The sequence below is a fragment of the Triticum urartu genome, chromosome 1A (genome assembly GCF_056163025.1).
Source record: "Triticum urartu cultivar PI428250 chromosome 1A, HENAU_Tu73, whole genome shotgun sequence".
Classification (NCBI taxonomy): Eukaryota; Viridiplantae; Streptophyta; class Magnoliopsida; order Poales; family Poaceae; genus Triticum; species Triticum urartu.
Window position 1 is genome coordinate 11,595,010 of NC_141873.1, and position 12,934 is coordinate 11,607,943.

General features: G+C 45.9%; 3 protein-coding genes across 3 annotated transcripts; all 3 read right to left on the reverse strand.

Annotated features, from left to right (window-relative positions):
* Positions 1–5,436: 5,436 nt before the first annotated feature.
* Positions 5,437–9,404, reverse strand: LOC147988338 (uncharacterized). The gene is made up of 13 exons (XM_087543875.1): positions 8,687–9,404; positions 8,192–8,262; positions 8,021–8,071; positions 7,843–7,921; positions 7,533–7,603; positions 7,264–7,365; positions 7,061–7,150; positions 6,524–6,598; positions 6,408–6,440; positions 6,239–6,322; positions 6,061–6,114; positions 5,863–5,934; positions 5,437–5,736 (listed from the first exon to the last, which is right to left on the reverse strand). The coding sequence occupies exons 1-13, from the start codon at positions 8,721–8,723 to the stop codon at positions 5,641–5,643; spliced, it is 915 nt and encodes a 304-aa protein (XP_087400001.1). The 5' UTR covers positions 8,724–9,404; the 3' UTR covers positions 5,437–5,640.
* A 139-nt stretch (positions 9,405–9,543) lies between these two features.
* Positions 9,544–10,528, reverse strand: LOC147988339 (uncharacterized). Its single transcript, XM_087543872.1, has one exon. The coding sequence runs from the start codon at positions 10,022–10,024 to the stop codon at positions 9,815–9,817; it is 210 nt and encodes a 69-aa protein (XP_087399998.1). The 5' UTR covers positions 10,025–10,528; the 3' UTR covers positions 9,544–9,814.
* Positions 10,529–10,684: 156 nt separating this feature from the next.
* Positions 10,685–11,175, reverse strand: LOC147988340 (uncharacterized). Its single transcript, XM_087543865.1, has one exon. It carries the CDS (start codon positions 11,114–11,116, stop codon positions 10,901–10,903), a length of 216 nt encoding a protein of 71 aa, XP_087399991.1. The 5' UTR covers positions 11,117–11,175; the 3' UTR covers positions 10,685–10,900.
* Between the last annotated feature and the right edge of the window lie 1,759 nt (positions 11,176–12,934).

Consider the following 12,934-nt stretch of genomic DNA (forward strand, 5'->3'; position numbering starts at 1 on the left):
CTACTTTGTTGTTGCAAATTTTACGTGGCTGCTACAGGCTTAGCAAGAACCAATCTTACCTACGCATCAAAACCACAACGATAGTTTGTCAAGTTGGTGTTGTTTTAACCTTCGCAAGGACCGGGCGTAGCCACACTTGGTTCAACTAAAGTTGGAGAAACTGACACCCGCCAGCCACCTGTGTGCAAAGCACGGCAGTAGAACCAGTCTTCGTAAGCGTACGCGTAATGTTGGTCCGGGCCGCTTCATCCAACAATACCGCCGAACCAAAGTATGACATGCTGGTAAGCAGTATGACTTATATCGCCCACAACTCACTTGTGTTCTACTCATGCATATAACATCAACACATAAAACCTAGGCTCGGATGCCACTGTTGGGGAACGTAGTAATTTCAAAAAAATTCCTACGCACACGCAAGATCATGGTGATTCATAGCAACGAGAGGGGAGAGTGTTGTCCACATACCCTCGTAGACCGAAAGCGGAAGTGTTATATCAACGCGGTTGATGTAGTCGTACGTCTTCACGATCCGACCGATCCAAACACCGTTACTTCGGCACCTCCGAGTTCTTGGCACACGTTCAGCTCGATGACGATCCCCGGGCTCCGATCCAGCAAAGCGTCGGGGAGGAGTTCCGTCAGCACGATGGCGTGGTGACGATCTTGATGTTCTACTGTCGCAGGGCTTCGCCTAAGCACCGCTACAATATGACCGAGGTAGAATATGGTGGAGGGGGCACCGCACACGGCTAAGGAACGATCACGAAGATCAACTTGTGTGTCTCGAGGTGCCCCCCTGCCCCCGTATATAAAGGAGCAAGGGGGGGTGCGGCCGGCCAGGAGGAGGGCGCGCCAGGAGGAGTCCTACTCCCACCGGGAGTAGGATTCCCCCCCCCCCCTTTCCTAGTTGGAATAGGATTCGGGAGGGGGAAAGAGGAGAGAGAGAAGGAAGGGAGGGGCGCCGCCCCCCTCTCCTTGTCCTATTCGGACTAGGGGGGGAGGGGCGCGCGGCCCAGCCCTGGCCACCTCTCCTCTCTTCCACTAAAGCCCACTAAGGCCCATATACCTCCCGGGGGGTTCCGGTAACCTCCCGGTACTCCGGTAAAATCCCGATTTCACCCGGAACACTTCCGATATCCAAATATAGGCTTCCAATATATCAATCTTTATGTCTCGACCATTTCGAGACTCCTCGTCATGTCCGTGATCACATCCGGGACTCCGAACAAACTTCGGTACATCAAAATGCATAAACTCATAATGAAACTGTCATCGTAACGTTAAGCGTGCGGACCCTACGGTTCGAGAACAATGTAGACATGACCGAGACACATCTCCGGTCAATAACCAATAGCGGAACCTGGATGCTCATATTGGCTCCTACATATTCTACGAAGATCTTTATCGGTCAGACCGCATAACAACATACGTTGTTCCCTTTGTCATCGGTATGTTACTTGCCCGAGATTCGATCGTCGGTATCTCAATACCTAGTTCAATCTCGTTACCGGCAAGTCTCTTTACTCGTTCCGTAATACATCATCTCGCAACTAACTCATTAGTTACAATGCTTGCAAGGCTTATATGATGTGCATTACCGAGAGGGCCCAGAGATACCTCTCCAACAATCGGTTGCTAAGCTAATGGCAACATACTAAATGATCGGGTGCTAAGCTAATTGAATGGGTCATGTCAATCAGATCATTCATCTAATGATATGATCCCGTTAATCAAATAACAACTCTTTGTCCATGGTTAGGAAACTTAACCATCTTTGATTAACGAGCTAGTCAAGTAGAGGCATACTAGTGACACTCTGTTTGTCTATGTATTCACACATGTATTATGTTTCCGGTTAATACAATTCTAGCATGAATAATAAACATTTATCATGAAATAAGGAAATAAATAATAACTTTATTATTGCCTCTAGGGCATATTTCCTTCAGAAACAGCAGCAGTTTGTTGCACAGAAGATCCGGGGTCTGCAGCAGAAGGATCCACAGCAGCATCCCCCGGTGATCCCGAGGCAGATACCCCGTGATCTGACGAGGAGGCAGGATTTTCTGCGGCCTCAGCGTGTGGTGAAGAGGCGCCTACCACCACAGAAGATTCGGCCGCAGCAGGAGACCCGCTCCCACCAGGAGTGTCATCATGGGAATCCATCCGGGATCCAGTGCCGGTCAGGTGGTCCACCGCACGGGACCCCGAGCCAGTTGGCTGACGCGGGCGCCGTGTGTACCAGGTGGGCGGATCGGGGAAGCGGCTTGTCAGCTGCCGCATGGAGCGCAGAGATTGGCGCGGGCCATCAGCACCCCCTGATTGGTCGGAGGCACGCCTCGCTGCTGAGTCGCGACGGTCGACACAAGCGCTGTCGGGCAGGTCGTTGTCAGGCACAGGTGCAGAGGGCGTTAATCCCGAGGAGGATATGTTCCCCGAGGGCCTGCACATGAAATATGGCTCGTTTGGAGCCGTTTCTTCACCGTTTTCATCACCGTGACCATCATGTGCTTCGCTGCTTTGTCCTACATCATCACATAACTCAAGCAAGCCGTTATGAGGATTAGTTGGCATGTGATCATTACAGTTATTTTCCCCAAGGGCACCTACTAGATGTGATGGCAAAAGGGGAATTTCTTGGCGAAGGAGGGCACCGGCGTTTGGATGTAGATCAGCAAAGGGAAATTTTGTTTCGTCAAAAACGACATCTCTAGAGATATAGACTCGTCCAGTGGAAACATCAAGGCACTTAACTCCTTTATGTTGGGGACTATAGACCAAGAAAACACACTGTTTCGAGCGAAACATAAGTTTACGATTGTTGTAGGGTCTAAGATTTGGCCAACACGCGCAGCCAAAAACACGAAGTGATGTATAATCGGGTTTGGTGTGAAGAAGTCTTTCTACCGGTGTTTCATGATTGATGACACGACTAGGAAGCATGTTGATGATATGAACAGCGGTAAGAAAAGCCTCGTCCCAAAATTTGAGAGGCATGGATGCGCCGGCCAAGAGAGCTAGGCCAACCTCAACAATGTGCCTATGTTTCTTTTCAGCAGATCCATTCTGTTGATGTGCATGAGGACAAGATACTTGGTGAGAGATGACAAGAGTTTGGAAAAACGAGTTCAATTTTTCGTACTCCCCTCCCCAATCAGATTGAACATCAACAATCTTGCTATTAAACTTTCGTTCAACGAGAGCTTGGAAGTTGTGAAAAACTTGAAAAACCTCGGATCTTTTGTTAAGTAAGTAGATCCAAGAATACTTGCTATAGTCATCAATGAAGCTAACATAGTAAGTATGCCTACCAACAGAACTTGGAGCAGGACCCCAAACATTAGAAAAGATAACTTGCAATGGTTTGGTAGAAATACTCGTGGAAATTGGATAAGGTAATTGATGGCTTTTAGCCTTTTGATAAGAATCACAAATTGTTTCGACATCACGCTCTCCAACATATGGGAGCTTATTCTTCCTAAGAAATCGTTCAACTAAACAAAAAGATGCATGCCCTAGTCTATCGTGCCACCGTGTCGAGGAGATTTTGGTGACACCATAAGCTTGCTTATTTGCTCTTCTAAACTCCGGAATCAATGGGTAAAGCCCGCGAAGACATCTACCTCGGTAGAGCACCTTCCTCGTTGCCTGATCCTTGATCAAAAAGAAAAAAGCGTGAAACTCGAGAAAGACGTGATTGTCAATGGCAATACGATGAACGGAGAGAAGATTTTTAGATGCACTAGGGACATGAAGATTTTTTCTTAGATGAATCTTTCGGTGAGGGGTTTGAAAAACTGAATGACCAACATGTTTAATCCTCATACCTGATCCACCTGCTGTGTGTATCTGATCTTGGCCGCGGTACTTCTCCCGCATAGTCACCTTTTCAAGTTCACCGGTGATGTGATTTGTAGCGCCACTATCAACATGCCAGTTTGTATCAACCCCGTATGAGGCTTCTGCAGCGCCAGCAACCTTCTCATCTTGCGAGGATTCTCCTTCATCCTCCTCAAACCGGTACCAGCAATCCTTTGCTGAGTGACCGATCTTGCTGCAGATTTGACACTTGACAGCGTCGGGGCGGTTCCTGGAGTTGCTGTGACGGCCCTTGTTGTTGGTGTAGAAGGGCCGCCCACGAGAGGCGTTGTTGCTGGGAGTTGTCGCTGCCGCCGCTGCTTTTGCTCTTTCCCTTGTTGCGTGGAGGGCCACGATAGCCGCGCGAGCCACCACGACCACCACGAACAGCGGCGTTGGCGGAGCTCTTGAACCCGGCGTTGTTGCCGGCACCATGGAACAGCGCAATGCGATGATCAAAGTTGCTTACTTGAGCGAACAGATCATCGATCGTGACCGGTTCCTTGCGGGCGACGAGTGCCGACACCAGCAGCTGGTACTCCATATCCAGCCCCGCCAGGATGTAGGAGATGACCTCATCGTCATCCAGTGGCTTGCCGGCGGCCGCCAACTCGTCGGCGAGGGAGCGGATGTGAGCGAAGTAGGTGCCCACCGCTTGCGTGCCCTTCTGCGCGTTGGAGAGGGCGATTCTGATGTTGTTGATGCGAGATCGGGACTGGGACGAGAACATGCTCGCCACAGCAGTCCAGAGCTCATGCGCCTTGCGGATCGAGGTCACCTGGACAAGACGAAAGATTGATCAACAGATGGCCAAGTACCTGCTGTTCTTCCCTCACCCAGACTTGATGTAGAGGGTTCGGGACAGCTTCCTCCTTGCCATCTTTGTCCTTGGTGACGAGGAACTTCTCTGGTTCCTTGATGGATCTGTCGACGTAGCCAAAGAAGCCAGCACCGATGAGCTGGGGCGTGATCTGGGCGCGCCATAGGACGTAGTTCGTCCTGGTGAGCTTCTCTGTTACCTCGCCATGGATGGTGGGTACAGGAGCAACGGCGGAAGACGACATGGCTAGAGCTAGGGTTGGATGGATGCTAGATGTTGTGGAAGAGGGAGGCTCTGATTACCATGTGAAGATTGCGGTAAACGTCTTGCCTCGGTGCGAGGGGACGTGGTTCGTGTTTAAAGGCAGGGGCGCAGATCCCTGTAGCGCATACATAGTAGATAGAATACATCTTGGAGAGGAAGAAAGAGAGAGATAGAGATAGCCACGGTTAAAGATAACTATCTAGGCTAAACAAACTACCAGAATATCTCCAAGTAATCTATCACGTTACAATGGTGCAATATGCGCCAAACTATGTGTTTAACAATCAGTACACTGCAGAATCTCTGACCAGCAACTCAATCGAAATGAAAAGGATGCTTTCATGGTGTAAAGTTCCTGAACGATTATTAACAAAATGTACAAATCCTCTCAGTAAAAGAAGTCACTAACAAGAATGACACCAAATCCAAACTTGGAAGTTAACTATTGATTACATCTGTAAATGGAACGACATGAGTTTATCATTCTCCCTTGGCATAAAAAGATTACATCTTCTACCATATGGTGTAAATGTATAATCAAGACAACTATTGCGAGTATACCTATTTACACAAGGCCACACATAACTATAAGTGAAATCCAAGTTGTCGCTACAAATGTTATCTCGCTGGAAATACAGATGAGCATTTCCAAAAGAAAATCCGTGGAGTTCTACAGCTCATGCCAGTAATATCATCTATACATCAGATGAACTCCTTAGAAAGCTAAGTCCAAGTCCAGGTAGCTTCCACCTCATGCTTCCATCGCTGGAGGGCAACACCTTGTGGTTCTCCTGGAATGCAAAGAGAGCCAATCAAAAATCATCATCCAAGGCAGCAAAACAAACTTGATTTGTATAAACAGAGCGCATCGATATAAGGGGGTCATTGTTTGCAATGTTCGGAAACTGAAACCAAACCTGGCTTTCGTCCTCGCTAGGCTCAGCTACTGATGCGACCGTTTGAAGAGATACAAGAGGAGACTGCGGCAACTGCAGGAAAGTAACATGCAGCAAGAAATGCATAAATTAGATTCCCGGTGGCAAGAGCTGGAAAGGCAGAGCCTTTTTTTCACCTTAAAAACTTTTAATACGAAAACAAAGGTTAGTCTTATTTACAATTTTGATCTTTTGCTCTGATGAGGATCCTAGAGCTGGAAGGAACGATGAAACCTGAAAATTGAAAACGTCTCTTCAGACTAAGAATCTAGAAGTATGGCAGTTGATGCAGAACCAGTAGCGAATCATGTAAGCAACATGCCACTAAGGAATTGCATAAGCTAGGCCGACGACTTGCCTGACGAATATTGGGATTCTGGCCACTATGTTCTAATTGTTGGCTGAACCCAACCAAGGCTTCAGTTGCACGCACAGTACGATCCTGATACAGGTTTGAAACTAGATAATATCAGGAACATGTAAAGGAAAAACAGAAGGGGAAGGGCGAATAATGGACATGTACTTACCTGGGTGTCCTCGATACCAGACAGCCTTGACCCCTGCAAGATAAATAAGTGCACCCGTGAGTGATATGTAGCTCCAGAGTAAGCAAGTTTTACATGTTTCAGTACAAGGCACGTACCCATATTTCAACCGTACGGCTGACTTCTTGGAGCTCCTTCTGAAAGGCGCTCAGATCCACATGGATCACTGCAACCTACAAGACAGTAAATAAATTTAGTGCAAAACCAAAATGAAATAAATAAAGAATATAGCCAAAAAAAATTAAGTCGAAGATAGACGAGCCCAGATTCCTAATGAATAAATGGAAACTCGAAAACGATCCTTATGATTCTAAAAGAATGAGGGGCAAGGGGATTGATACCAAGAAAGATTTCTTCTTATTATAAGACATGATTTGATCTGCATTTTCTTGGTAAAAGAACAATCTTCTTAATCATATGATAAATGGAAAGTTTTCAATTATGATTAAATGGAAAGTGTTCAATTAGAACACGAAAACGTGACTTAGTTGGCCTTAGGGTTCCTTCAAAGGAATTGACCGAGGAGCCGTATGAGGTGAAAATGTCATGTATGGTTCTGTAGAGGTATCGTTGTTTCGTTTCGCCATCCAAAAGTACCAGAAAAGGAAATATTTATGCAGCAGGAATGTTCCAACCTCATCCCTTGTCCCTTCGATAATTTCTTGTGTTTCGTCTAGATTAGCATCGACCCGGTCGATCCTCCCGGAAAGATGTTTCTTAGTAACCTGAAATGGACGTATATGTTCTTCTTCATGTAAGATAAAAAGGTCAAGATGGATGTATAGCATGGTTCGGCACAACAGTCGATGTGCAATATCAGTAAAAAAAAGGACCTTGCCTGTACTGTATTTGAAACACCATCTAACTGTTTTCCAACGACATCACAGGCATCAGCTAGACCGCGCTTCGTCACCCACATCATGTCAGAAATCTTCCAACCCTGTAAATTATCGCGCGAATTTTAGATATATGCTAGCATGGTGATAATTAGCAATTCTGGATGACTTCAAAAGCAGAATGACCTGCAACTAGAAGGAAATAATCTAGGATAGTATTACAGCCTCAGTGTTGTGTAGTCTTGGATCGCCTAAAACAATGAGAGTTTACCTTCCACCTGATGTATGTGTAGCCGATAAGCCCAGCAACGACAATTGCTGTTATGGTATAGGAACCAGACCCTACAAAAGAAGAAGGTAACTAAGATATAATAATAATTCACATATTAAATACTTACCAGCTATAGGAATTCACATATTCAGATAAGAATTGTACAAACTAGCTAGAGGGCCAAAATCATATAACCATGTACGACGTCTAAAGGGCATGATGAAAAAACGATAGATCAAATCCAACATAAGACACATTTGCATAATCAATTTGGTTGAGAACCGAGACAAGAAAACAGGCGAGCACTGACCTGATGTGTCGGAGATAACCGTAACATTCTCGTCTCTGCGGCGTACGACTCGCTGTACCTCCTCCTTGATACTGTTGAGCTGAAAATGTTTAGCAGAGTCAAGCAACGCCATTTTAGATCTAAAGTCTGTCAAACCAATCTGGCCGACACGTAAAACAAACATCCACAACAAACAAACCTGTGACGCCAACTGATCGTTGCTGTCATGCTTGCCGGTGTTCTTCACAAACTAGAGGAGGAGACAAACAAAGTTACAAAATTGTCACGCGGCGTGTGTACAATCGAATCAACCCGACTGATCGAGAATAAAGGCACCGAGGCAAGGTAGGTGATGAAAGTAGGTAATTACATGGGCAAGCGTGTCCCCGATGATGGGGACTTTCTTGGCGTCGCCTCCTGTAAGAATAGTGCTGAGATATCCTGCCAAGAGACCGAGAAGAAAGAAAGAAATAAAGGCTAATTGCAGATTGTTAAAGAACAGAGGCTGCAATTCTCAATCAAGGGGGGGAGGCTGCAAAAGCTTTGCTTGAAGCAAGTAAGAAGACAGAATTATAGATACAGGGATGGGTTGTGAGAGAGCAGTTGGATTGGATTGGATTATTTGTAGCCATCAAAGTAAACTAGAGTAGGAACCAAAGTGATCCGTTGATCCGTATGTACCCACCCAGCGGGTAGGTAAGCTAAACCCTAGGCAGGAAGCTAGATGTAAGCTAAACCCCAGCATCAGCAGCACATCAGATAGATTCAGAAGGACGCGGCAGTCGCCGGCGGCGACGAGAGAACCGTAGATGCATGGCAGATAGATGTGGACCGAAGCTGAGGGGTGATGAGCACGGGAACTCACCGGAGCCGAGCACGACGGCGATGTTGCCGAGCGCCATGGCGCCGAAAATCCAAGCCGGGCAGCACGGCCGAACGAGCGAGCACCGGAGCTAGCACGTGGCCCTCGACGGCGACGGCGAGATCGGGCGCGCACGTACGGCCGGCGGTGGGCGATTCCGCTCCCTGCTGGTTTATTATTATTCTCTCGCCGTACGTAGTACGTGTCTGTATCGTCTGGCGGCGGTTAAAACCGACGAACGAATAAACGGAAGCAGAATCTCGTTGGATTTAGTTTCTTTCATTCAATCACACGAGACTCCTTCCTTCCTTTTTCCGGAAACACGCTCGATCGGGAGGGCCATCCGCCCTGGATTTTCCCTGGCCGTTGGGTTTTAGATGGACGGACGCGCGTGATCCGACGGGCAAAGCGGTAAATTATTATGCCCTTAACTCTTTTCTTTTTTGACAACTATTCGTGTGCCCTAAACTTTTTTTTTGGACAACTATTCAGGTGGGTGGCCGTTTGGCAAATCGGCTTTGGATTACTTTCAAAAAAAAATCGGCTTTGGATTGAATTAACCAAATTCCGTTGATAACCGGACCTTCTTGGGGAACAAGGCAAGGATTCCCAACAAATACAAATGAACAGCCCGCGTCCAGTGTACCGACACACGCACGCCCCTTATTCTTGGGAGATCAAGAAAGGAACGGATGCAGTGTGTTACAGTGAGTTCATTCATGTTCCGACCGATTCAACCATCATCTATCCAAAAGACCGAACTGATAGAGAAAGGGGGGCGGGCAACATATTTCAACACAGCGACACAAACCAGAGGACCCTGCCTACAAAAGGTACTACTCTCTCCATTGCAAAACTAATAAAGGTCAAACATCGAAAAGCCTGATTTATTTCTGAGGGGCAGAAACATTACGCCTTATATTTCGAAGCGGAGCCTGTATCATCATATCATAAACCGCGGCTACCATTCACAAACAAAAAGCATCATCAACTCCAAACGCCATCCATGCCATGAATGAAAATGCTGCATCTAACTAAAAGCACCCATTATTATCAATACAAACCAAACCCATGGTCCTGGGCAGGTTCAGAGGCAGTAGTAGCTAGTTTCAAAGTTAAGGGCGCGCCTGTTTAGGAGGATCCCGGGGTGGAGGCGCTTGCGGCGGTGGAGGCGGCCGCCTCCTTCTTCAGGTCCTCAAACTTGTCGATGGTGACCTGCAGCTCGTCGGTGCTGCCCACTGCCCACATGGTGTAGTAGTACACCCCAAAGACGAACCCAGTCAGCCCGCCCGCCACCACCACGTTCTTCGTCTTGGGCGCCAGGCTGCCAAACCCTGCCATGGACGACGACGAAGACGACTAGGTTGCTGCTGCTGCAGGACAAAAATGTGGAAAATGTTACATGTAGTTACCAATCCAAGGTGCGAAACACAAAAAATGGTCCTCTCACAACTGAGAGAAAAGTTACGACGCAGCGACAACAGACCAGAGGACCCTGCCTACAAAAGGCACTGCTCTCTCCATTGCAAAACTAATAAAGGTCAAACATCGAAAAGCCTGATTTATTTCTGAGGGGCAGAAACATTACGCCTTATATTTTGAAGCGGAGCCTGTATCATCATATCATAAACCGCGGCTACCATTCACAAACAAAAAGCATCATCAACTCCAAACGCCATCCATGCCATGAATGAAAATGCTGCATCTAACTAAAAGCACAGAGGGGAACTTTTGGTCTATGGGGACATATGCACCCTATATGGGAAAAAATTAGTAATTCAACAAAAAGTCAAAAATTCCTGAAAATATTTTTGAAATAAACTTGACCTTCTATTGTACTCGTGAAAAATAAAATCCACAAAAAAAATATCCTTTTGACTTCTTTTCAAAAAAGACAAATTTCTGGTCAAAATAGCGTGAATAGTGACCTATAATAGCAAATAAATTTTCTGTGAAGTCAACATCTTTTTCTTTTTTGTGAAAATTATGTATACTAGTGCGTAAGTAAGTCAACTTTATTCTAAAAATAGTTTCTTAACTATTTTGACTTTTTGTTTAACTATTAAAAATAAATCCCCATATAGGGTACATATGTACCCAGGAACCATTGGGTATTTCCTCTAAAAGCACCCATTATTATTATCAATACAAACCAAACCCATGGTCCTGGGCAGGTTCAGAGGCAGCAGCTAGTTTCAAAGTTAAGGGCGCATTTGTTTATGAGGATCCCGGGGTTGAGGCGCTTGCGGCAGCGGCGGAGGCGGCTGCCTCCTTCTTCTTCAGGTCCTCAAACTTGTCGATGGTGACCTGCAGCTCGTCGGTGCTGCCTACCGCCCACATGGTGTAGTAGTACACCCCGAAGACGAACCCCGTCAGCCCGCCCGCCACCACCACGTTCTTCGTCTTGGGCGCCAGGCTGCCAAACCCTGCCATCGACGACAACGACGACTAAGTTGCTGCTGCTGCTGCTGAAGGACAAAAATGTGGAAAATGTTACCATGTAGTTACCAATCCAAGGTGCGGAACATGAAAAATGGTCCTCTGGCAACTCGAGAGACAAGTGACTGGTTCCATGCCGGTATCAAATTCAACGCGGGGCACGGATGTGAAAGTATGTTACTACATGTAGGCACCACTTCAAAATACAGTCTGTACACTTTCAAACTAGGCATTGCGGGGGCAGTTTGAAGATGTAGAGATTTGTGTCATACTACAATCTGACTCCCCTCTGGTGCTTATACAGCCTGGCATTCAGCAGCTTTGCGACAACTGACAATTACTGTCACACCAACAAGAAACATAGGGGTTAATGGCAAGTAGCCTCCCTATCTGAACCAAATACTGTCTGTACATCACAGCACGACCTACTGACGCTTCGTTCAGCCATACAAAGCACTCTAGGAAGCACTAGAACATCGGGCCTGAGCAATCGTCTATGTCTCACAAGGCCTGTCTACCTGGTGCTGGAACTTGTCGGAGACAATGGTGCACTGATCCCAGAAACAGAGACAGAGGGAGGTCCATTCAAACTAAAACCATTGGAAACATGAAGACGCTGTTGGAAAACTATTATCTACAGACATGTGTGAGATATCTTGTGTAATTCTTTTAGGAAACAAACGCAAGGCCCTGCTTAACTCCAAAAAAAAAAATTTGGGCCTATATAAATCGCTCTGCACAAGTGTTTCAAAGACACACAGCGCAATTTATTTATCTTGGCAGTGCTTACTGGAATTCTGATACAGCCGACGTACTGAAATTAAGGTGTACAAGATTTGGTGTATATGTGTAGTCATAATAGTACTACATGGATTTCTTCCATGGCTGTTTAGCGTCTGTACTCTGTGTCGTCTCAACGGTGTATATGTGTCGTCTCAACGGTTTTCGATGGTGTCCTATTTAACGTGAATGCGGACGTCTCCAAAGCATAACCCCAAAACGATAGCGGTAAATCTGTAAGAGACATCATAGATCGCACCATATCAAGTAAAGTACGATTACGACGTTCGGACACACCATTACGTTGTGGTGTTCCGGGTGGCGTGAGTTGCGAAACTATTCCGCATTGTTTCAAATGTACACCAAACTCGTAACTCAAATATTTTCCTCCATCATTAGATCGCAGAAACTTTATTTTCTTGTTACGATGATTTTCAACTTCACTCTGAAATTCTTTGAACTTTTCAAATGTTTCAGACTTATGTTTCATTAAGTAGATATACCCATATCTGCTTAAGTCATCTGTGAAGGTGAGAAAATAACGATATCCGCCACGAGCCTCAACATTCATCGGACCACATACATCTGTATGTATGATTTCCAACAAATCTGTTGCTCTCTCCATAGTACCGGAGAACGGCGTTTTAGTCATCTTGCCCATGAGGCACGGTTTGCAAGTACCAAGTGATTCATAATCAAGTGGTTCCAAAAGTCCATCAGTATGGAGTTTCTTCATGCGCTTTACACCGATATGACCTAAACGGCAGTGCCACAAATAAGTTGCACTATCATTATCAACTCTGCATCTTTTGGCTTCAACATTATGAATATGTGTGTCACTACTATCGAGATTCAATAAGAATAGACCACTCTTCAAGGGTGCATGACCATAAAAGATATTACTCATATAAATAGAACAACCATTATTCTCTGATTTAAATGAATAATTGTCTCGCATTAAACAAGATCCAGATATAATGTTCATGCTCAACGCTGGCACCAAATAACAATTATTTAGGTCTAATACTAATC

Coding starts and splice junctions, on each gene's coding strand:
- LOC147988340 (XM_087543865.1), bottom strand. CDS start 11,116: ATGGCAGGGTTTGGCAGCCTGGCGCCCAAGACGAAGAACGTGGTGGTG.
- LOC147988338 (XM_087543875.1), bottom strand. CDS start 8,723: ATGGCGCTCGGCAACATCGCCGTCGTGCTCGGCTCCG. Junction 8,263..8,686: donor CGCCGTCGTGCTCGGCTCCG/GTGAGTTCCCGT, acceptor GTCTCTTGGCAG/GATATCTCAGCACTATTCTT. Junction 8,072..8,191: donor TCGGGGACACGCTTGCCCAT/GTAATTACCTAC, acceptor CTCCTCCTCTAG/TTTGTGAAGAACACCGGCAA.
- LOC147988339 (XM_087543872.1), bottom strand. CDS start 10,024: ATGGCAGGGTTTGGCAGCCTGGCGCCCAAGACGAAGAACGTGGTGGTG.